General features: G+C 33.1%; 1 protein-coding gene across 1 annotated transcript in view; it reads right to left on the bottom strand.

The window, feature by feature from the left end:
• The window catches only part of LOC129248420 (cell adhesion molecule Dscam2), a 229,806-nt gene that overhangs the window by 138,029 nt on the left and 65,025 nt on the right, over positions 1 to 26,752 (bottom strand). Inside the window, exon 4 of the mRNA XM_054887962.1 lies at positions 25,622 to 25,818. Within this exon, the coding sequence (XP_054743937.1) occupies positions 25,622 to 25,818 (197 nt within the window). The remainder of the gene's footprint in view (positions 1 to 25,621; positions 25,819 to 26,752) is intronic.

Below are 26,752 nucleotides of genomic sequence, written 5' to 3'. Positions count from 1 at the left end.
TTAAATTTAAGGTTCTTTAAATTAAAAGGTCTCCCACGAATTAGTTCACACTCCCCGGCTCACCGCCCATATTTAAAATAACAAAAGCTTGTCCACTATAACAAGGCCAAAAAAACCCAAGTATTACGCAATGATCTTCCTACGCTTCAGTGCCGAAAAGTATGCTAGCTAATACAAAAATATCACACACACAGAACTAAGGAGCAAAATATGTTTGTAGATATGTATCTAGCAAGGCTAACAATAGCAAGGGCATTCCAGTTAAGTGTGTTTGTTGTGTGCGTCCGCCAACTACTAACTATCCATATCGACATGACCGAAAACTGGATAAAATAAGCAGGAAGAATCAGCAACTAGAGTAGCAGCGCAGCATGCATGTTATCCTGCGGTTACCCCGCACTTTGTTCTTGGCGTATTATTAGAGAATTTTGTGGCGTATGTTGTGGGAACGCACACTTGCAAAATAGAAAATACCCGCATATGCTTGGGGCGTCCTTTATATATGAGTATATTTCTTATCTAGCTTATTATCAGCGTCAATTGAAGATATGTGAGTACATACTTACATTGGTGTGTGTGCGTCTATGAGAGTAGGGGTATGTGTATGCGCATACTTCCAAAGGCATGTGACTTAAGTATTAATATGTATTAGTAGTGGTGCCTGCACATCAGCAGGATTACAGCCTCAGCACATATGCGTATTTTCCTTATTTTTTCTCTTGCTTCTAGCAGCCCACAGCTTTTCTTCACCTTTTACTGATACTCGTATGCATACATATTTCATTTGGTTTTTTTGTTTTGGTTTTAGCTAAGCAATGAAGTGGAAATGTTAGTGTTAGTGTGAGTGTAGATGTATGTATGTAGCACATGCTTGTTTTTGTTGCTTTTGTGTTTACTTATAACAAATTCCCTTAGCGCTTCAACGACTTACGCTTAATACCATTTTATGTGTAACATAGACACACCACAAAGGCACAGCTTGAGTCTGCAGGTTCGCCAGTTTTTTATGTGTTTTCATGCTCTGTTAAGCCTTGAATGCGGCCGCTAAGGCTTACATCACAACAACAATAACAACAATAAAAGAAAAATGGGACGAATGAACATAAATATATGGTAATCGAATGGGCGAAGTTGTGCTATTCACTAAGTACTAACACGAAAAGGAATAAAGAGTGGGCATGCAAGGATTTGAAATAAACCTTCGATATGGAAAAGTGCGTATTCAAAAACCAAATTTTTTTTTTTATTAGAAAAATTTTTTTTTAATTTAAATCTTTTTTTTTAATTAAAAACATTTTTTTTTCAATTAAAACCAAGAAATAAAAAAAAACCAAAACATAAAAAAGCACAAACAACAACAAAAATTTACTGAAAAAGGAGAAACAAAACAATGTTTAATTAAAACCAACAAAAACAAAAAAAGGAACCAAAACAAAAAGACCCAAAAACAAAAAAAAAAAAAAATATTGTATTAAAAGCAAGAAATAAAACTGAACACAAAACAATGTTTGTTTACAACCAATAAACAAAAAAAGTAACCAAAACATAAAAAAGCAAACAAGAAAATAGAAACGATTCCTTTTTTTTTTTAATTTAAACCAAGAATAAAAAAAAGCTCACACAAAAAAACAACAACAAAATTTAAATAAAAACAAGAAACACAACCCAAAAAATGTTTAACTAAAAACAAAAAAATGTTCAGTTAAAACCAACAGACAAAACAAAAAAGCAACTAAAACATAAAAAAAGAACAAAATAAAATGATTAATTCAAAACAAGAAACAAAACGAAAACAAAACTGTTTAATTAAAACCAATAAATAAACCGACTCACTAAACTGTTCAAAGCGATAGGAACAAAAATTAAAAAAAAGGAATTTAAAAAAATTAAAAAAACAATTTTATAAATTATAGTAATAGAAATAATGCAAAAAAATAATAATTTAAAAAAATTAGAGAAACAAGTTTTATAAATCATATTAATCACGAAATTAAAAAAAAAATGTTCACATAACAATATAAGAAAAAAAATTAAAAATAAAAGTAAAAAAATTTAAAAATTAAAAACAATCAAAAATGGTATTAGCAAACTTTGTACGCGCTTTCGGTGTACTAAGAATCTGTATTAAACTCTTCAAGCAGACAAAATAAGCGTCAAAAAGCAGCCACCAAAGAAAAACAAACACGCCAAAAAAATTGGGACCAAAAAACGCCCCAAACTGAAGGCACCAAGGAAATATAACGCCATAAAGTAGGCACCAAAAATTATTTCCTACAAGTTTGCACCAACAAACAAGCGCCAAAAAGTAGGCAGTATTATTTCTCACTACAAACTACCAACCATAAGGAAAAACTCAGGAAAAATAGCCTAAAGTGTATATAAGATATATATAAGGTATAGCTCTCTCTCTCCTTTTCCTCTACGTTATATCTTTTTTCTCTCTCGCGGAACGAAAATTCCCAAAACGTTGCATGACCTTGAAATTTTACTCTCCATTCTTGCTCGTCCAATGCTTTTGATGTGCCATGGAACTCATTTGAAATTCATGGGCGGCATCATGCATGACCCCATAAAAGACACGTTTCAGGAAGCCTTTTGCAAAGTTTATACAAAACCTGAGGACTGAGAAAAAACGTGCTATTAATCATTAAGTTTTAACATGAAAGCCATGAAAACTAGAAAGAAATAATCAATTCTCAAGTTATACAAGACTCAGTGGCAGACAAGGCATTCAAAGTAGGCGCTAAGTTTACTTGAAATAGAAATCTCGGTATTTTAGTTAAAAAACCTGTTATTTAATTAACGCTAAATATTTGTACAATAATTTTTTTCGTGCAGGGGGTCATACATTGGTAAATATTTAATGCACCTCCTCTAAGCTGCACTATCATGAACGCTCATACAAACAGAACACATAAGTAGTTCTTCATTAAGCGAGCTACTTATTAGCTTCAACCACATAAGCTTTATGACTCAAACGATTCGAAAATCTGCGAAACACAATGCAAATTATTCCCACAAGAATCAGCATTTCAGCGTAGTTTACTCGTACACTTTCCAATATTTATTCAACATAAAGTTTTCAATATCTCGCTTATATTTTCTATTTTCTTAGAAAAAAATTATATTCGTTTAACTGGTAAATTAATAAAAGGTTACGTATCATTGTGTTATCATTTATCTTTATTACGAACAAAAATTCGAATTAAATGTAAATTTGAAAAGTGCCTAACGCACAAAAGTAGGTCAAGCGTGAGTTGCTGGTAACCCATATGAACATGGAAAATATTTACACAGAAAAGGAAGGAAATGTGTAAAGCATACTTTTAGGGTGTTAGTGTAATTTTTATTAGAGAAAGAAGCTTTATGATAATATCATAATCGTAATCACAATCAAAATAAAAATAGGTATTCAAATTCGGGTTATATTCGTGCAACACACTTCAGCCACAATTTTCCGGAAATATTGATACGAGTATTACTGAAGCGGAAGTGGCACTTGGACAAATAATAGCAGATATGCACGTAGATAAAAGTTAAAAAATGGGCAAAGAATTGCGCCTGAATAGATTGGTATTGTTTGGGGAATAGGTTGAAATATAAAGTGACTTATAGCATCGTTCCACCAATAGAAAATGGAGAAAAATTTAGGTAAAGGAAGCAAGCGCGTTTGAAAAGATGGTAGGAGAAATAAAGGGTAGTGCATGTAGAAATAAACGATAGTTGGGCTGTGGCAATGTAAAGACAAATAAGACTTAAAAAATTAAGTTTCATTTTTAAACTACCCAGTAAACAAATGCCAGCGCGTTTTTTGAGACTACGAAAATTTCTACTGAACTCGAATATCAGTGGTTTCTTACGAATGCCTCGCTTAGATTCATAACTGAAATATGCCGAGAAATTCTTGAAAACAACTGAGAATAATTTTCGCTACATAATTTTTGTTGACCTCAAACGTTAATAAATATACATAACTGAATGATTTATAGAATTAGTTAGGAAATGGCATTTCGAGCTAATAAAGAAATCAAGCAATACAAATTCGAGATTTTCTGAAATAAATATGAAATGAATATCAGAGAATTAAGAGAAATAAGATCTATGCAGAAATTTATTATGAAATTTCCTAGAGCTTAAATTTTAAGGTATGCGCTGAGAAATAAGATTTCAAAATAATACTCAAAAATTTTTATCGAATCGAGTCCTTAATCTATTACACTACTGGAATTTTTATACTGCACGAAATCGGAGTCTGAAAACTTTTTCAGCGATTCGTTACAAACAAAAATAATATATTAATAATTTTGAAATCACTTGGTATTTAATTTCCGAAGTTATCACTAGAAAATCGGACTTCAAAATCACCCAGAAATTTGTATTGAATCGTTTTTTATATTCACTGCGATATGCTAAGACTTGTTAATGTTCAAAAAGAAATTGCATTCGGAAATCGTTTTCAAAATCTGTCACGGAATCGCGTTCGTGATTCATTCTGACATTGAATACAGAAAGCATTTTCAGAGCTTGTGGAAAAATATGCTTGTGAAAGCGTCAATAGCTCAATTTCCAAAATTATTTCGGATTCAAGTTGTACCGGGGATTGAGTCACAAAATCTCTGGCACTCTTTGTTGTAGAATTCAATAGAAAATTGAATTTCGAATGAATTTCAAATCGCACACAATTCGCTGGAATAGATTCTATCAAGAACAATTCGAGGTTCTCAAGGCCTTAAAAAGTACAAATATTCGATTTCATTTTAAACTTAAATTTACAAAATCAGGATTTGTGGAAATATCATTTAGCATTCTTATCGTTTTCAGCAAAGATTGCTAGATGGGCACTTCGGTCATAAAGCATGCATTATCCACATGTGAACATACACATACAAATACATTAAGAGCGTGAGACCTGCATGCGTCCCTCTCTCCAGGATTACACACAGCTTTGCCACACATCAAATGGCAAGTGACAAAAGGTCTAACAAGATATTACAGCGCATTTCCAATATAACCGCAAACAAATAAGCATTTTGGCGGTTGGAAATAACTCAGTCTGGGACAAATTTCAAAAAGGCAGCGTAAACAGAAATTGGCAGCGAAGGAATCCAGGCATTTGTTGGGCAAAACATTGGAGCATAGAAATACAATCAAAACGCAAAGGGGAGCCGCAAGCAGTGTTCGATTTATGTCTCTGACAACTGTTGGGACTGGAAAACTACAACAAGTGGGAAGGTAGCGGTGGTGCCTGTAGCGGAAATATCATTAAACTACAAAGTAATAAATTAGTGTCTAGATTAGCGTAGGATTTTCATGCCTAATAAAGGCAGTGGAATGTTGTTACTAAAGTGGGCATCCAGTGTGAGTAATAGATACCACTACAACAGTTATCAGCTCTCTTCACCCCACTTGTATGCCATATAGTTACTTCCGCTTAGGCCGGCACAAACGCACTATCAAACTTTTGCGTTACTTTCGTTTTGTCTTTGGCACCCCTTTTTGCTTTTGATGATAACTTCGGCATTTACTCCTTCGCTTCCTGTGTAAACGGTTTAAGCTTGCGGTGATATTTTGTGGACACTTGTTACATTGTAGATGTTTACAGTTATAAGAGCATACAAATACATACATACAATTTCATACATAGCTACAAACGTACGTTTATACAAGCGCAGAAATGCTTGGCATGGCGGCAAATTTTAATGACCTATTACCGGCTAAGAATTATTCAAAGCGGATTAGCTTTGGCGCTGTGTGTTGATTAATTTGTCGGACAAGGAAATGCGTACTTACACTACCAATTATATTGAAGGCAATTGCGCGCAGGCGAAAGGCATTAATTTGAACTAATTTGCGGTTGAATGAAAATTTTGTAGCTTTTATCATAAAATAAATTTTTTTTTCGAAATTGAATGCAGCTTCAAATTTTTGGTTGAGAATTTTTTCAAGAAAGAAAATTCTAAAACTTTAACTTTTTTCAAAAATATATTTCGAAATATTTAAAAAAAATTTCAAAAGTTTTTCAAATATTGGAACTTATTAAATTTTTGGTTATTCAAGTCTGTGACGAAAAATTTAATTTTTTACAGTGCAAAATTGCAAAATTAAATTTTTTTCTTATTGCATTCTTACCTTTTTCTTAATTATTGTACTTTTTTTGAATTTTAAAAATTGTCGGAAAATTTCAATTTATTATACTTGTGGTTATTTAAATATGATAGAAAACCAAAAAACTTTTAATTTGAAAAAAAAATTTTAATTTGAAATTTTTTTTAATTTGAAAAAAAAAATTTTATTTGAAAAAAATATTTTTAATTTGAATTTTTTTAATCAGAAAATTACAAAAATTTTTGTTTTTTTATTTTATCTTATATTCGAAGTATTTGATGCGTAAATTTACTCTGATAACTACGTCAAACTTTTAATTCTAATTTTTTTATTGCGATCTAAAATTTTAATTTGAAAAAAAAAATTTAATTTGAAATTTTTTTAATTTGAAAATTACAAAAATTTTTTTTTTTTATTTCATCTTATATTCGAAGCATTTGATGCGTAAATTTATTCTGATAAGTACTAAGTACGTCACATTTTTAATTCTAATTTTTTTTTGTGATATAAAATTTTAATTTGAAAAAAAAAAAAAAATTTAATTTGAAATTTTTTTAATTTGAAAATTATAAAAATGTTTTTCTTTTTATTTTATCTTATATTTGAAGCATTTGATGCGTAAATTTATTCTGATAAGTACGTCACATTTTTAATTATAATTTTTTTTATTGTGATCTAAAATTTTAATTTGAAAAAAAAAAAATTTCAATTTGAAAATTACAAAAATGTTTGTTTTTTTATTTTATCTTATATTCGAAGTATTTGAAGCGTAAATTTATTCTGTTAAGTACGTCACGTTTTAAATTCTAATTTTTTTGTTGTGATATAAAATTTTAATTTGAAAAAAAATAATTTTTAATTTGAAATTTTTTTCATTTAAAAATTATAAAAATTTTTGTTATTTTATTTTATCTTATATTCATATATAGTATTTGATGCATAAATTTCTTCTGTTAAGTACGTCACATTTTTAATTCTAATTTTTTTTATTGTGATATACTTTGTCATAAGTTTGTTCATTTAAATTTCAAAACTTTAAAATTTTAATTTACCAAATTTTTTTAAGGTAAAAAAATTAAATTTTTCAAGGTCGAAAATAAATCAATTTTTTAAGGTCGAAAAAAACTCAATTTTATAATTTTAATATAATTTTTTAAGTTCGAAAAAAGATTCATTTTTAAGTTCGAAAAAAAAACCATTTTATTATTTTACATATTCTTATGTTAGAAGTATTTGCTGCGTGAATTTCTTAATAACTTTAACTTTATAAAATTTTTGGTTATTTAAATTTCGAAAAAATAAAGTTTTTAAAATCGAAAATTGCAACAAAAAAAATTGTTTTTAATATAATCTTATTTTCGATATTTTTTAATGTTATTTTCTGCTATAAGTTTATTTTTTTATTGATTTTTTGAAAATTTTAAATTATTAAATTTGTGGTTATTTAAATCTGCAGGAAAAATATCAATTTTTGTAGCCGAAAATTAAAAAACAAAAATACTTTTTTTAATATAATCTTCTGTCCGAAGCGCTATCGTTGATATGTAATTGATTTTTTGAAAATTTTAAACTATTGAATTTGTGGTTATTTAAATCTGGCCGAAAAATATCAATTTTTGTAACCGAAAATTAAAAAACAAAAATATTTTATTTAATATAATCTTCTGTCTGAAGCGCTATCGTTTATATGTAAATTACTTTTGTCAACTAGGTATGCCACATTTCAATTTTTTAATTTAAAATTAAAAAAAAAAAAATTTTTTTTCAAATGCGCAATTCGAAATTTTTCAGAGATTTTCCCATTTTTTTTTTTTTGAAAACTTCAATTTATTACTTTTTCATGCTATTAAAACCTAATAAACAAGAAAATAAAGATTTTTTTAAAGTTCGCAAATAAAGGGTAGTTAAATTTCGAGGGCCGATGTTGAATGTGAACCACACCTAAACGTCAAATACACCGTTGGACTTCTTTGTTTGGGGTTATTTGAAAGAAAAGGTGTACGTCGATAAGCCAGCAACAATTCAAGAGCTAAAGGATGAGATAATTCGGCACATAGAACCTCAATTATGCCTCAGCGTCATTGAAAATTGGGACCATCGGATGGAGGTGTGCCGCCGAGGCCGCGGCGGCCATTTGGCCGATATTTTATTCCACACGTAATTCAGCTATACCATTATTATCATAATAAAGAGAAATGACAATAATTTTCTAAAAAAATTCTTTTTTATTCAAAATCAAGACCGGCCCTTGAAACTTAACCACCCTTTAGTTATGTTATATACACCCATAATATGTTCCAATTAGGACAGAAGCCACTTAGTAGCAGAAAATTTATGCTCTCATTCAAAAACACTTGCATAAAAGATTTAATGTGGTAACTTTAAAAACGGCAGCTCGACAAAATTACTTGTAGAGCAATGGATTTTCCTTTTAATTTTGCTCCTTAGAATGCCACAGTCTATGAACAAAGATTGGCAGTTTAACTAGAGCAACCTAAAAACATTTGACAGTTTAGATCCCAAATAAAACGAAACAGTCAAACATACAACCTCACTCACTGCTATTACCTGTTTTGTGTGCCTTAAAGGCAGCAAAAAAGTTCTTACTATGTTCTGATATGCGAAATATTTGATGTGTAAATTTTTTCTTTTAAGAAGTTGTCATTTTTATACATTTTTCATTCTTAAATTTTTATGTTGCCATATTTTATGTGAGTATGTTTATTTGCGTTAATTTCCATTAATTAAATCAAAATACTTTGTAAATTTTTCCAAAAAAAATTTACCAAAACAAGTGTAATCTGCACGATTCCTGCATTCATAGATTTTACGAAATAAATAAATTTTTAAATTTTTCCAAAAAAAAATTTGTTTTTTTTTTTAATTAATTGAGATCAAGGCAATTAGTTAAAAAAAAATTCCTAAAAAATGTAAAACGTTAATTTCCATACATTTTTAGAAAAACAAATAAATTTCTGTAACCCATAAAACTTAAATAATTGAAGACGTCAAGCTTTGTGGTAGAAATATTTTCATTTGCAGCGATACTCTTTCAGAGTAACAGGCAACTAAAACTTAAAAATAAAAAACTAATCTCTTAATGGTTAACACCTATCTTTTTAGCAGAAAAAAAACACTAAGAACAGCAGAAAGCATAGCTCGCATCGTTTTTGCTAAACAATAGCGCATTAATCCTCTGACCCACAGGAAATTAATTAGTAAGGTGCAACAACACAAAATGGTTGGAGAAGACATCCACCAAACTAAAACTTGCTTCTGCTAACTACATTCGCAATCAACAATGTGTATATGTGTGTGTGTATGCTTGTTTGAGTAATGAGTAAGTGTGAGTGTACACGTGTTTGAGTAAGTGTGTGTGTTTTTTATGTGACCCATTAATGTTAGACAACCGATGTTAACACGTAATAAACCACAATTGTTTAAATTCATAAGAGAGGAGTGATTTCAGCTGAATGATGTGAGTGGATGCCAAAGGATGGCGAAACAGATTATCGACCGAAATTGATACACATCACTACAGGCTATACTAAGTGACAGGCTTCAATTACTGGAAAATACATATATAAACATTTACAAATGGGTGCATGTGTGTGTGTGGGTGACTGTCGAGCAGGTGCCGTCAATATAGGCGACAATGGAAGGGAACCCATTCTCATACAATCATACATGTACATATACATATACATGCATACATATTTACTTATGTGTGTGTATGTACTTAGTAAATATATTCCATAAAGCATATGTTACATGACAGTCGGGTAAACAAGGATTCAAATAACAAAAAGTAGTCAAACTCGTGTGCAAGTGTGTGTACAAGTAGTTGTGAGTTTAATAAAGGTTTGCTTATTTGCTGTTGTGTAACACTTTTTGCCGGCCACTGGCCAAGCCTCATTTCTGGCGGCATAAGCGATAGGAGGTTAAAGGCAAACAAAGATGAAACAATTAATGACATAACTTTGGATGTGTGAGTGTAGTGGGAGCGTGCGTACGTGTGTGTGTGTGTGTGTGTGTGAGTTTGCCTTTGTGGCAACAATGCAAAGCCCTTGTTAAGCAACAATTAAATGGTTTTATTTACAGTTTAATATGCGTGCGGGTGCATATGACATTTAATAGCTATATCCTTTGTGTGAAATGGCAAAACAACAAAAAACCAAAAATGGAACGTTTGCATAACAAAGGCGAAGTATGCATACAAGGAAAGGACAACAATCTGTGTTGATTTTTTTATATTTTTTATTTATTTGCTTTGTTACACATAAAGTGTGAAGACTTTTAAATTTTGCATTTATTGTTGTATAAGTTTGCTCCATGGCTGCGGTAAATGCAAAAACCCAGCAGTTATGATTACAAAATTTCTAGAAATGGATTCAGCGCACAGCGTACGGTATTCATTTACAAGTTAGCAAAGATGAGATGGGGCAGTAGCGACCAAATCGGATAACAGACAGCTCGGAATGGACCAGAAGCATTGAACTGGCGAAGAAATACAGCGAAAAGAGTTTCAAGTTGGAGCAGTTGACACAATTAAATTGATAATTAAAAAGAAGGGAAAAGTTATACTTCCAGGAGATTTCACTTATTCTAACCTTTCATCATCATCACTTCCTAGGGGTCCAAATTTTAGCACAGGGCCAAGTTGGTACTTGGCGCAGTTCAATGTTGAATTAAAAACCAAAAAGGAGGAAAGTGATACATTTCTAAGAGCTTTCATTTATTCTGAGCTTTCATTATCAATAATCCCTAGAGTTCCAAGTTAAAGCACAGGGTCAAGTTGGTGTTTGGCGTAGTTCAAAGTTGAATTAAAAAGCAAAAAGGAGGGAAATGATACATTCGCAAGAGCTTTCATTTATTCTGAGCTTTCATCATCATCAATTCCTAGCGTTCCACGTTGAGTCACAGGGCCAAGTTGGTGTTTGGCGCAGTTCAATTTTGAATTAAAAACCAAAAAGGAGGGAAGTGATACATTTCCAAGAGCTTTCACTTATTCTGAGCTTTCGACTGTCGACTCACTTCAGCGTTTTTCAAAGCTCTGCTTACAGCAATAAGAGGAGTTGAATTATTCTCTCAGCCTGCAACCAATACCTCCCAACTACTTCGATAGTGCCTGACTATTACTAGAATATTGTACCATTGAATATTGTACCATCAAATTACGCGAATATTGTAAACCTCGCCGAGAACAGCGATCAAGTGCAGATTTTCCCACAACATTTAGTTCTACGTTACCGTAACGAGCCGCATTTAAATCCAACGAAGGACAGTTACTTCAGCAGCATTCAACAAACATTTACGGGGAAACACTATTAAATCCTTGTAAATGGCTCAGCTCTGATCAAATTTTACAGAATCAGCTTATGGGCTGATGTCTCTTGAGATGTGTTTACAAAAAAACTGAGATCGTGTTAGTGAACGAAAAAAAAAAAATCAACTTCGTTGGCATCGAACAACGATTGATTGAACGAATCTCCCAAGTGGCGTGGCAGTCTCATTAGCCAGATTATTTAATAAAAAATTCAATTTTTTTTTGCTATACGCCCACTTTTTTAATGTTAGTTCAAGGATCCCATTTTTTCGATTTTACTTAGATGGTATGCAAATTATTACGTCAATAGAATTTGAATGACGCTCTGAAGCTTAAGAATGTCTGCTCGATAAGGTTTTACTTTTTTTTTGGAGAATGGTTCCATGTGTAGAAGTCCACGCAAGTGGGAAAAGTTCCTGATTGCCATTTGCTTGGGAGTGACCAAAACGATTCTTCTGCATACGGTCCAAGCAGCTCACAACTGCCGGGCTACTTTGAGATGGCGAAGCATCCCAGGAAATTTGGTTGTGCGCTGGGTTTGGAACCCGCCACGTGAAAATCCACCTGAATGAAAAACTAAACAAAGCCTCGGATGGAAACTACTTACTCTGGTAAGAGGTTTACGTGATAAAAAAAATGTATGGAAACTACTTTGAAAATTTTGTTTAATTTAATTTAATTTAGTTTGCCGCTGTTCTACAAACGGAGTGACTTACAGTTTTACGTCACCTACGAAAGATAGATGGTGCTTGAGAGAATAATTTTTCTTGAAAAATCATCTCAGAGACTTGCCAAAGCTTGCTCAGGGCTTTTGGTTTCATGATCATAATGGATAACCGAAAGGTAGCCAAGCACATCTCGACTCGATTCAATAGTAAAACTCAAACCACTGTCATGGGTACTATTTTGTTTCCGCATAGAATGAATGGGAGGCCAAGAAACTTAGTTCGGAAACAATAGAACTACTACATATGATTTCTTCCGATTAAAAGAGCTCGGCAATCGTTTTTCCATAACCATTCTAAACTCTGCCTGTAGAATTTTAATGGATCAGTCACGATTTCTAGTACCTGACAAATTTGGAATAAAACCAACACTAATGGGGAAAAAGGGAATGTGCTAATCCAAACTCTATATCCTTCAACGATTTTCCAGCCTTCTGAATTGCATTTCTTTGGTATTTCTGCTCCAATAAATCAGATATGAAAACCCCACCCATTTTCTATATTTCTTGCCAGTATAATCCGATGCGGTTAGTTCCACTTTTGCAACCTACTACCATGACGGCATATGCAAAAAATGTATGCTGAAATATATTTGCAAGGATCTCTACTATCCACAAACCTTTTGTACAAATTGTTATCCGGAAGAAAAACAGCAACGTCGAGAGGAAAACAAAAAAGCAAAGGAGGCGTGAGTGAGATTGAAAGCAACAATCTGTTGGACAAACAAATAAAAACAAGATAGTTGAAACCAAGCATCTGCTTCGCATTTACTCTTAGACTTTAGTGTTATCTTTGTAAATCCTATAGTTATGTATGTATGTATGCATGTGTGTGTGTGTGTGCTTAAAACAAGGAACGCACCAAGTAGTTACCTTAGAAAATGTCAACTTCCTTTTTCAACTAAATTGTATAATTGCCACAAACAGATATCAGGTGGCACAAATCGCCTGATTGCCTTACCTGACTTGGCTTGGCATGGCAGTTAGGATAGCACAACAATGCGAGCAAGGACATTTGCCACTCTTGTAGATGTCCATGAATGCAAGGTTGTGAGTGTGTGTGTGTGTGTATGTCAGATGCTTTACAGTCTTCGAAGGCGAAGATAAGAGGAGATAAGAAGGAGTTAATGGGAGGGTAAAGTTTAGAAACTAACGTCGACTCTGACGCTAGTAACTGATGAAAGGACATACTCACACACACACATACACAGCTATCCTTTGTAATGCATCTTGCCCACAATACGCACAGAGCCGCAGCTCAATCTACAGAGAAACCACAATTATTTGTAATTTGCGCCTTGCCGCGACAAAATGTTGCTGCAACTGACAGCAGCCGGCAGATAGCAAAGCGGAAGGCAAAAAGCCAACATGGAAAGAAGGGCCGGAAGATAAAAGGTATGGTGTAAAATAACAACGAAGTATATAACACAATTGCATTCAAGATAAAGTGGGATATACAGATAGAGAAGAGAGAGGGCGGGAGAGGGTAGTGGTGCCTTAAGTGTCCGTCGGCTTGATTGCAGTGCGGGTGGGCGAAAAGGTCGTAAAATGTTGTCGGCCGGTTGTTTACACATGTTTAGCAAATTAAATATTGCGGTTATTTGGTAATTTAATTTCTACATATTTTGTTGATGTATGTGTGTGTGTGCGTATTTCTTTAGCAGAAAGGACAATACTAATGTAAATAAACAAATGTACCTACGAACAGGCTGTATATCTTCAACAACGAGACCATCAATCGTGCACGTGTTCAACGAGCCAGAAGCTCGCTGTTTCTGTTTTTTCACTCATTTGAGTGGGTTCTTTGCACTTGTAAAGGCTCACTTATAGTGCTGGTAATTTTCAGCACATCGAAATTGGCGTTAAGAGAAGCTGGCGTTTAGCTGGCTGAATGACTGCTGGGCCTTCATGGCTTTATAAAGCAATTAACACAACTATTGACAAGGATTCGTGTAGTGTTTGCTAAGTGAATGGGTTGTTGGCCACACGTGAGCAAATAAAATGGTAGTACTTTGGCGCTTAGAGGTTTGGTCGAATATTCCTTTTTTTTATTAATTATATAAATATTGGATACAATACTGAAACAGGAGAACTCTATGATGTATTTAAATGTTTTTAATTAGAACTCATAGCAAAATTTCGTATTGACAACTGCTCGATAAGTAAATATAAATAAATTTTACTTTTATATGGAGTCAAAAATAAATGCGATTTTTCGAGCCACCTTAAAAGCACATAAATTCGAAATGTTTCTAAATAAAAAAAAGGTCGAAACTTTGAGCAAATTTGCTGAATTTCTTAAAAGTTGAAACTATAATCTAATTAAGAAAACAAAACTTAAACTTTTAATAAGAACTGAATAAATATAATATTATTAATCCTATTTTATGAATGCCCAAACATTTTTATATGCAGAAAATGCACAAGAACGCACATAAAAATTGTCAAAAACCAATGCGATTTTTTGAGTCTCTTAAAAGCCACTAGAAATCGAGACTTTAATAAAAAAGTTTGAAATATTGATGCAAATTTGCTGATTTTCTTAAAATTTTGTACAAAGTTTTTGAAGTTGAAAAATATTTTAAATTAAAAAAAAAAATAATAAAAAAAAAAAATTTTGTCTAACAATTTTTTGATTAAAAAAGAAAGTTTGAAACTGTGTTGCAAATTTGCTGGATTTTTTAAAATTTGTACAAAGTTTGAATCTTTAACTTATTTTTATAAAAAATTAAAAAACAAAAAACAATAATTTTATAAAAAATTACAAAACAAATAACATAAATAATTTTCTGTTTAAAAAACGTTAGAAATTTTGTAACAAAAATCCGAAATTTTGTTAAAAAGTTTGATATTTCAATGCAAATTTGCTGAACCTCTGAAACTGTTTCAATTTTTAAGTTATTTTTATAAAAAATTCAAATGAAAAAAGTGAAGAAAAAAACAAATGAAAAGATGTTGTTATAAAATTTTTCTAAATAATTTTCTTATTAAAAAAAGAGTTTGAAATTATGATGCATATTTGCTGAATTCCTTAAAATTTCGTACAAAGCTTGAAACTTTATGTTGTTTTTATAACAAATAAAAAATAATAATAATGAAAAAAAATAAAAAAAAAAAATTTTTTAAATTTTTAATTCTTTTTAAATTATTTTTTTAATTTTTTAAAAATAAATAAATAGCACCATGCCTATGTTTAAAGTATTTGGTATGTGATTTGGTCTTACTTGTATAACACAAATACACCGGGGAAAAGCAACACAGTGTATTTCTACATACATACGAATTTCTCTTATATTTGAATAAACCAATTAACGGTAAGGCCGTGCGTTTTCATTATTTTTTATGGATTTTATATTACAAAAAATAGTTGGCAACCCTATCTAACAATACTTTTATATTAGAGCACCTTTCGACTTTCGCTTAATTTTTAAATAGTTTTTAATTTTTAAATAAATAGTTAAATAAAAATTTTATTTTACTAAATTAAATGGCAGCCTTATGCCAATAATTACAGGGAAAATATCGGAATAAATGCTGATTGTATGCTTTTTAATCAATGAATCAAATAATATTGAAATAAAAAATTGTGTTACAAAATTAAGTGGCAACCCTTTTCAGATATATGTTCGCATTAGCATTTTATAAAGCATGTTATATACCATGATCATATTTGGGAATTCATTCAATTTTTAAACAATATAAAAACAGATGGCAACCATATGCAAATGAAGTCAGGGAATTTTACCACCTGTTTTATAACTAAGCAGATACATTTTTTATGTTTTTTGTTTACTCTTTAATTAATGAAGCAAATAAATTATTTGAAATAAAAAATTGTTTTACAAAATTAAATGGCAACCCTTTTCAAAAATATGTTCGCACTAGCGTTTTATAAAGCATGTTATATTCCATGATCATATTTGGGAATTTATTCAATTTTTAAACAATATAAAAATAGGTGGCAACCTTATGCAAATAATTACAGGAAAAATACGAATATTCTTTGGCAATTTTTTGTACGCTTTTATTATTAATTAATAAATTAAGTACACGTTTTATGTTATAAAATTATATGGCAACCCTATTTAAAAATATTTTTGCCTTTGAGTTGCTTTAAACTTTAAAATTCGAAACCCATATTACTTGATTAACGCTGTAAAAAATCCGCTTCATTTGGGGCATATATTTTTATACCTGATTTATTTTGCCAATAATTAAAAAAAAATGGCAGGCCTATATAAATAATATGAGGCAAAGCGCTTATCTAGAAAAACTATAAGTTAAATAATAACCAAATAAAAAATTACATTCAAATCATTTGAAAATTACTAGCCACAAAATATAAATAACGGGTTTTCCTACATATAATATAATTATAAATCATTTTGTGTTTGAATACGAACGCATTGTTAATTTTTTTCCTATTTGGCATGGTGAAGATATCGTTCGAAATATGCGCTTTATAGTGGTGAAGTTAACGAACAAGAAATTCTTGAAAATTATTTGATTTTACTAAAGTTTTTACCCTTCCAAAGAATTCTAGCTGGCCGGAAATTTAAGGAAAACTTACTCTATGTGTCATCGTGAATAAATTTGAGTCAGTGTATTTACTACTGAATGTTTCGGGGCTGTTGTGAAAGTGCCAAAAATATGGAAGTCTAAGGTCAAAATTAGCCAATTCTGTCAATTTTAAGCTACTCACACACAGAAAATGGGAATCTCTCAGTGCATATTTTTAACTTATAATCGCACAAGAAAAAATTAACTCAATATATGTAGCCACTTTATTATTCGAAATGCCACAGCTATTCTGTTCCTTTTCTGCAAAATTCATATTATGTTCCTATTGAAAACCTTTACATTTGGAAAAGATAATTAAATATTTATTTCAAGCTTCAAACCCTCTCATCTTATACTTCATACTTATACATAATTTCTAAAATATTTCGTATAACTTCCCAATCATCCTGCCTCCAAAATCGTCACAAAACCGTAGTTTTTATTTCTTCACCCATTTGCCTAAATCAATTTGCATTAAAGTTAAATTGGCTTATAAGTTTTGCAAACAAATTTACTTATCAAACAAAAGTTTGACGAAATCGAAAATATTTGCTTTTATGCGCTCTACAAACTACCATTCGCTGTCCGCTCACCCGCGCTCACTCACTCCTGCGCCTATTCTCTCAGACAAAGCAATGCCAACAAATTTTGGCAACCAAGTTTAAAAGCTTAGTGCTTACATGGAGTCGTAAATGTCTGACAGCTGAATGCTGAATTAAATACATGGAAACGGCAGACATGACAACAAAAATAACAGATATAACAAAAATTAGCATTTATTGCTTGAAAATAAATTATTTAATTACACCTTCCGGTTGAGTGAATACCGCGCCATCAATGTTTTATTACTTGTAGATGTGTGTGTGTGGTATTCAGGGGATTGTTATTGTTGTGATTAATCTCCCTAAATCAACGAATTCAAAAACTATAACAACAATTTATTTATTATTTGATGGGTTCTTCATGGCGACATTTCAATTCGAATGAAGTGATGAAGCGAAAAAGTGGGAGGAGAGTGAAAAATGTGGAGGGGCAGACGCTTTGAGAAATTTGAGTAAATTTAAGCACATTTGCGTGTCATGACAATTTGTGGGACTGATATTGTGTTATCTGATAGCGGTACTTTATGACAATGCAGACAAATGATTTTACGTGGTAACAGATTAAAGAGGAAAATCAAAAGCTTTAATGCTTTAAATGGCAGTAAACAAATGAAAAATTGATTTTTAGATAATACAACTTACTGAAAATAGCATCAAATAACTTCGTGCACATTTCAAAAGTTTACTTAGCAACATGAGAAAATTTGAGAACTTATTTCGACAATGTCACTGCATTCTAAAGGGTGGTTAAATTTCAAGGGCCGATGTTGAATGTGACCACACCTAAACGTCAACGACACCGTTGCACTTCTTTCTTTGGGGTTATTTGAAAGAAAAGGTATACGTCGATAAGCCAGCAACAATTCAAGAGCTAAAGGATGAGATAATTCGGCACATTAACGGCATAGAACCTCAGTTATGCCTCAGCGACATCGAAAATTTGGACCATCGGATGGAGGTGTGCCACCGAGGCCGCGGCGGCCATTTGGGCGATATTTTATTCCACACGTAATTGAGCCATACCATTATTATCGTAATAAAGAGAAATGACTATAATTTCCTAAAAAAATTGTATTTTATTCACAATCAACACCGGCCCTTGTAACCTAACCAACCTTTATTTGGCGCCAGCGACCATCAGCAATAGACTTCACAGGGCTCATCAAAAGTTTCGTTAGTTAACCGTGTAATCTCTGCCTTTTGTGATTATTTGAAGCTTCCGACAGTTGGTTCCACATTACCGGCACGACCCAGATTTAAATTCGGCCTAGAGATTTCACTTCAGCAGACTTCCTCAAAAATGTATGGGGATTCTTTTAAGTCGCTACAACAGCAACAACCTATCCATAGTGCCATACTTTTAAGTCTAAGCGTCATTGTACTTTCCGAGAACCCTCTTCGATAGGGAATGCGGCATGAGATGCTCCATTTTCGTGCTCTTTTTATCCTTAACATTTTTCTGTTATATTTGAGGCCCTCGGCTCATTTGAAGTGGTGTTTTTTGGGTGTAAAACGGCATCGAAAAAAGATTTTTTTACTTTTGTTTTCAGCATTTTATTTTTTGATCCATTTAAAAAAAAAACAAACAAAAAATTTTTTGACCATACAAGGTTGCTCAAAAAGTTGTCAGCCTTAAAAACATGGTTTTAACTTGGACAATGGACACAGATATAGCTGGGTCTACAAAACCGATTTTCATGAAATAAAATTTTGATGTTGTAGAATTGATGACGTTATCATGTGAACTACGCGTATTCGGGGGGAAAACATTTTTAGTATCTTTTTCAGACCTTTAAAGTCAAAAAAAGGGTCGAAAAGGTTTTCCATCTTTGAACGTCCGCCATTTTGCCCAATTTTATTTTTTTTTAAGATCGTAGTTCACATGATAACGGTATTCATACTGAACTAGAACCTTTTTGCTTTTTTGTTTTCAGACACCTGAGAATCTCGGAACCCGTGTCGCCAGCGACATAACTTGTTTTCGAAGACCTTTTTTGAAGGCTGACAACTTTTTGAACGAACCTTATATGGCAAAAAAAAAAAAAATGCTTGGTTTTTTGACAATGTATGAGAAAATAAAACACTCAAAACAAAAATAAAAAATCTTTTTTCGTTTCCGTTGTACACGATTTTAAAGTAACACCCAAAAACACTACTTCAAATGAGGCGAGGGCCTCTTTTCCGAAACGGAAACAGAAGTTTAATGTGAACGAATGCCATAGCTACACTGATTTGCTTACAGCAATGAGAAATATTGGCTGTTGCTCCCCTATTTAACAATAATTTTTTGTGCAGTAGGAGAGTTAAGAAATGTTAACTGCATCAAAGCACAAATTCTTGTAAGAACCTAAAATTACAATGAATTTCAATGCTTTATTTTATTTTCACATTTACATATACAGTATTTTAAGCATTCTAACTAAACACTTAATGAGTCGTGTTTACGATTCATTTGCCATGAACTCGTTCCAAGTGAATGAGTTCAATAAAACCATAAAAAAATAAAATTCTACTAGTTAATCCACGCAAAACCACACGACATGATTTTCTATTTAAAATTAATACTTTTTCAAATGTATATAATAGCATATTTATAAAGTCGCACACACATACGCACATTTGTATGCACATGATTTTCATGTGTTTGTTCATCGATGCAATTAAGCATTTCGCGGTAGTTCCGTGGGTTGTGCGCGCGAACAGCGAACAACGAGCAAAAACAACAACAGCGGCAGGTGCAAAATTATGTAGTATCCCAGCTTAGTATTTCAGCATTTTAGCATTTTTAATATTTAATTTTTGGTTTAATATGTGGTTGTTGGTTTTGTTGCAGCTGACCGCTTTCGGGCTCATGCAAATGCAATTAAGTTAGAGACATATAATTTTCATAATTTTCACAACATTTAAACACCGCTCCCACTCCGCCTTCCACGCTCACTGCTCTTCATGTACTCGCTTGCACACAGCACAATTTTCAACAGTATTTTGAGTGAGTGAAGTGAAAATTTGGTAAATGCAATTTGGAATGCAATCCTTGTTTCGTGGGGTAATGTCATGAATGGGCAAGAGCAAAATGGTTTTATGGGTTAGGCGACTCATGTAATTTTCGGTGTTGGTTGTGGTTAGTACCGTTAAAAGTCACTTGTTGCCACAATTCAATATAATTGTGGTGTTATCGATGATGTGTAGGCAAATGGTCAGATGGCAAGCAACGTATGTATGTATATTTATATATATACTATATAAAATATAGAGCATGAAAAATTTGTAATTTTATATTCAATTCGCTCGCGAGTTCTAATTTTCGATTGGAGTGCTATTTTCTTTTAATTCTCTAGTGCTTTTTTAGACGCAGCTGTCGTGGGAAGCTAACAGATGAAGAGAAAATTGGGGCAGAAACTTACGGATCTGAAATCCAGGAAACATTAGCGACCACACGAAACTTATTTTTAATAAAAATCACTAATAATTTTTAATAAAAATTACTATATATTTTTAATAAAAATCACTACCGATTTTCAATAAAAATCAGTTCCCAGGGACAGTAGGTTAGGTTAGGTTAAAAGGCTGCCCTAGTTTAGGGCACACTTGGACAAATATTGAAAATCCGTCCGTTGTGATGCCATACATGGGAGAGGAGAAAGGAGAAGGGAAGGAAGAAGGAGCCTTGGGATTAGAAACGATGATGACCATCCATTTTACGACGACGCCGACTGTGGCTGAGTTGCAGTTGTAGTTAGCCGCACCAAGCTACTGATGAACTTCAGCAAATTTATGATATTTAGACCCGCTACATCCACAAAAATGAGAGCTGAGATGTCTAAATATTTGCCAGACACCTCGTCCTCCAGATAACTTCTGCAGAAGGGACTTGAGGCAATCCCGAGTCTCACCGCATGAACACCTAACGGACAATGTCCGGTAAGGATACCCACCAAATTCGAGACCTGCGGCTTTGTTAGCTTTAGCAGTTCCCTCAAGCGTCTCCGGTCTACCCGTGGCCAGAAAGATCTTGCGACCTTGCACGTGTGCGCACTAGCCCAGCGCTCGCTAAGTTGACTCGAGGCCCATGTTTCCAGGAGCAGATCACAGGTTCTCAGGGGAACCCCAATTCTCTCATTTCGCGGCGAAACCGTTTCCAAAGTTCTCTGTCTAGCCAGTTCATCAGCCCTGAGCCTGATGTCGAAGTATGCAATCGAGAGAGAAGCCAGATATTCCCCGACCAACCTCGAACGCACAAACAACGAGCCCAAGGCCCTAATTGCCGCTTGGATGTCGGAGTAAATATTTACTTTCTTAACGGCAATTACCGAGGTAAGCAACCAGTCCACTGTTTCCTTAATTGCGGATACCTCCGCTTGGAAAAAACTACACTGGTACGGAAGCTTGAATTTAAGTTGGATGGGAAGCTCCTTACGGAATAAACGGACAATAATAATTGTACGTTTCTTTGCTTCAAAGGGTCAGAGTTGACTGAATTTACTTCACATTGAGCGACCGCTCAACCTGTTTGAAGTAAAAACCAAAATAGTAGCAGAATGGCATGTAAGGGGATCAAAGCAAAAAACTAACAATTAAAACACAGATTTTATTGAGCTTTTGCGTTCTTAACAGAAGGTAAATAATATAAACAGTCTGCTTCTCTGCCCATCTGAGATTACCCACGAGTCCCCGAAATTACCCATTTTGTGTTGCTCGGTTAGTTGGTGCTCGGGCTGTTGAGAGCCACTGTGAGAGAGTAGTTTGTGTTACTCACTAGCCCAAAGTCGCCCAGTTAAAAGGTGCGGGTGAGTTTGTGAAAACAGTCAAATTGAGTTGTCAACTATTTTGTATGGAAAAACAGAACTGAAAATAACAATAAGCAACAAGAACAAATAACTGTGGGCGAGATTTTATTTTATTTTTATTTTTTTGTTGCTGTGAGCACTTCTGTGCTGTTGACGAGAAGTTCATCGAGAAGCCCTTTCGTTCTTACGTTAATTTTCTTCAGATTGAAGAAGAAAATTCTAAAAAAATGCAGGTTTGTTCATTAAGCGTTTGGAGTTTAATTTCATTCCTCTATAGATACAAAGCACATGAATACTTTTGAATAAAATTTGTTCAATGAATGATTTGAAGTAAAAATAATTTAACTCGATTCGAAAAATAACACTAGAAGTAGAAATAAGGAGCTGCTGTAGTAACGGTAGAGGCAAGTACAGTTCTATGTCGAAGTTTTTTTAAAGAAGTTAACATTGATTTTTAACATTGCCTTACACCTCAGTGATCTCACAGGCGGTGGAATAGCCTGACATTTTGTGGATTTTCATTACACCATTCAAATAAAAGTAAAAAAAAAAAACATAAAAAAAGGCGGAACGACCTAGTGAACATGATTGTTATTTTCTAACGAAAATGAGCTTTTATATTCTTATTTAATATTTGTTTTTGTTTTTTTTTTCTTTTTGTATAACGTTTTCGTTTTTATTTTTATTTTTTTGGCTTTTGGCTTTTTATTTATTTTTTTTTTTTTAATTTTTTGGGTTTTGTTTATTTTTTTCCTATTATTTCTTATTTCTTTTTCTTTGTTTAATTCAATTATTTTTAATTTTTTTTTGGTTTTATTTTTTTTTTAATTTCATTTATTTCAATGAAATTTTAGTTTTTAATATTTGTTTTTTTTTCGAGTCGGGTGAACCGATTGTTATGTCCTAAAGAGTTGCATGTTTTATTGAAATATTTTTGTATTTTTTTTTCTAATTTTTTTTTATTAAATTGTTTTATATTTTTTAATTTAATTTTTTTACTTTTGTTTCATATTTTGTTTATTTTATAATTTGTTTTCAATTCATTGCCGACAATCGAAAAATAGTACACAAAATTTACCAAAATTAATTTTGTTCTACACGCACAATACACACCCATACACATACTCACAAGTGCAAGCTTAAAACTGTTGTACACAACAACTAATGGAATCTATAATTTACTTCTGCTTACATACACACTTCCACACCTACATACAGAAACAACGCGAATACAATTAATAATTAAAATAACAACTACTGCCTTGGACAAACAAAAAGTCTTACTGTTACAGAGGTGAAAAACTGTCGACACCTAAAAAAATTTCACTCGCACTATAAATAACTAAATAAAATAATAACGGTGAATCGGTGGTGACATAGTGACATACCTTTAATACACAAAAATGTTACATTTAACACAGCCTGGAGAAGACCGTATGCCCAGCAGGAAAAAATTATCAATTGATGAAAAAATTACAAAGAGTCAATTTTATAGCGTTCACTCCAGCGCTCAAGCAGTCACTATTCACTGAAGGGCCGATAAACTAACAGAAGCACAAATACTATTCTACTAGGACTAGGACAAATCTTGGGCGAAAACACCAAAAGAAAAAGCAAAAATTCTCGCTGATCATTTTAAAAAAATATTTACAAATCAACATAATAACCAAGACGTTGACTATTCTGAATTTCATACTCACCTCACAAATAACATAAATATGCCAATCAAGAAAATAACTTCGAAAGAAATACGAAGAGCAATTGAGACAAAAATTGACGTAAATAAATCCCCAGGATATGACGGAATCACAGGAAGAATTCTAAACGAGTTACCCCGACAAAGCCACTCTCTACTTAAGAAATATATTTAACTCAGCATTACGTCGCAAAAAAAAATAATCAAATTGGTAAACAACGGACACCCTAATATACAGCGACTGTCAGTCCACCAAAACGAAGAAATAGCATCGGCAGAAAATATCAAAAGAAGATTAAAGCGACACACACCGACTGATCTAACTATAAGATTTACAGTGTAATCACAAAAAACAATAATAATAATAACATATTCTTCTTACATTGGTAAAAGAACGTAATAGACCCTAATTGTACAAAAATTACATATTGTTAATATATAACAGACTGTAATAAATAAAGGGGAGATAAAAAAAAAGCATTACGAATAAAGTATTTTCCACTGCCTTGGAAGGTTGCTGAAATCATCGCAATACCCAAACCTATAAAGACGTCTCTGAAGCTTCTTCATACAGACCAATTAGTTTATTACCAGCATTATCCAAACTTTTTGAGAAGCTTATACTTGACCGCCTTGACCCCATACTACAGGCGCGAAACTTATTTTCATCCCACCAATTCGGATTTCGTAGAAAACATTCAACAATAGAACAGGTACATAGAGTAACAAATAAAATATTGTCAGAAATTGATAAAAGAAATACATGCGTTGAGTTACCAACGAATAATCAAAACTAGCCCCTTGTGTGCTTAGCTGTATCCTGTGGCTTTTCTTGGACGATAGCGGAACTATAGATTCATGGCATCTTATTAGTGGTAAGTGCCTTTTTCTATGTTTCGTACAAAAATATTACACTATTTTATTTCAAGTTAGTTATCAACTAGTTTGAGGTTAGTCTCATTGACTGCTGGGGCGTTGTTGAACTTCACGCAAAGATAAGCACACAGCAGTGAGTGAGGGAGAAAAACGTACGAGCTACACCTATAATTACGAAGTTTCAATGGTTATAATTGAACGTTACTACCTGCGCACTGAGCGGGGAACCAAATTCACATGACGCAAGTGAAATGCGTAAGAGTGGACACTCCCAGTGGTGACGACGCCACGTCCGCAGAAATAGTGCCCAAGAAAGCTATAACAGCGGCGCCAGCGCCTAAAGGCACCAGAGCGTAACGTAACTGAAAAGAGGTAGTAGAGAGCTCAGCTGATATTTATGGGAATATTAGATTAGGAATGTGGTCGGTGGTCGGCGTAGAATACTGCCGAGTGGTAAAGTACGCCTGGGAGAATTGATCAGGTAGATAGATGCGTGCGTGCTTGCGTGTTGCGTCCCCAAACACACGTACGTGTGTGCTTGCTGAGGCGGCACTTCATAGCACTTAAATATTAACCAGTGCTCAGCAATGGATTGTGGGGGTGGACTGGTGGATTGATGTGGATCCGGTGGTGTTTAATTATGATGGACGGCAAATTTTGATAATCAAAGCTGTCAAGTGCGTATGCGAGTAAGGTATTAGGAAGGAAGAAAAATAGGAAGGTAACTGCAAGGAAATCAAGTGGTAAACGGTCGAAAAACCTATTCCATACTGCGCCTGTGGTGACCCATAAAGGAAAACGAATTAAGGACAAGGAAATTGGAAAAAGGGAAAATTAGGAATTAGGTGGCAAAATTTAGTTCGAAAGGCAAGTGCTTACAACAAGCACACGCACTTTCGTAAATACAAATAAGTAAATATAAAGAAATCAAATATTTTCACTTACAGTTCACATTCAAAGTAGCAGTCGCCTCCAGCCGTTGACCATCGTTCATGGCACGATTTCGCACGACACACTTATATTTGGCGCCATCGTCTTCGCGTCGCGGTTGCAGTGCTAATGTTGCATTTGTGGGTTGGTCCTTTGAGCCGCCCGTACGAACGTTGGCATGTAGAGGGGTATTGGTACCCTCGCGATACCAACTGCACAGCAATCAGCAACCAAGCAGCAACAAAGGAAATGCAGCGTATCCGTGTGGTCGACGAAAATGAGAGCATGAAAAGAGAAAATGTAAAGGAGAGCGATTGAGAAAAAATTGTGATGAAACGAAATCAAGTAAAGACTACACGAAAAATAAAATCAAGTACAAAAATATAAGGCAGTGTGACACGAAAAACGTTGGCTGTTAATTTGTGCACACTTTGCGTTTGACTTTTTTCGCCTTGTTCGTGATTATTTCCTACTCGTTAGCTGCATGCGCTTTTACCCCATTGCATTTGTAGTTGTGCGCATTTTAGTTTTGCACCATTTTTCCTGATTCAGTTTGCCGAGTTTTTCATTTTCATTTTTATTTAACTGTTTTTGTTTTGTGAAATTTTATTTTCCTTTTTTTTTTGTTTAATGCTGGCGCTAGTTTTTTGGCAGCCAACCACAATGAACCGAGTCGTAAATATTTGAGGATTGCAAGGCAAGACAGTCGTCGATGGCGCATCCTAAAGCATGCAACATGCACACATACATATGTATTTACAGACATACTTACATGGGGATAGACACATACGGAAAAACGTACTTTTTGGCAAGCGAGGCAGTGTGGGAATTAAGAAGTTTAATACGAATTTATTTCTTGCATTCACTGGAAATAATAGTAAATTTGCGAGCGAGCAACCAACATGGACAGCAGATAAAATTGAAAGCGGTGATGCAGATGAAGCAAAAAGAAAAAGCAACAACAGATAAATAACGAAAGGAAAGAAAGAAAAGGGATAAGTAAATAAAATTCCACCAAAAAACACGAAAAAAGGAGCCAAATACACAAAACAGAAAAATGTTGGCAAACTAACGAAACTGGGCTAATCATTTGCATGTAGTTAAAAATACTTAGTTCCGCTGATAACAAATTCAGATTACAGTTTT

This window comes from Anastrepha obliqua, chromosome 5 (assembly GCF_027943255.1).
Source record: "Anastrepha obliqua isolate idAnaObli1 chromosome 5, idAnaObli1_1.0, whole genome shotgun sequence".
NCBI lineage: Eukaryota > Metazoa > Arthropoda > Insecta > Diptera > Tephritidae > Anastrepha > Anastrepha obliqua.
This window is presented reverse-complemented; position numbering and strand designations above follow the sequence as displayed.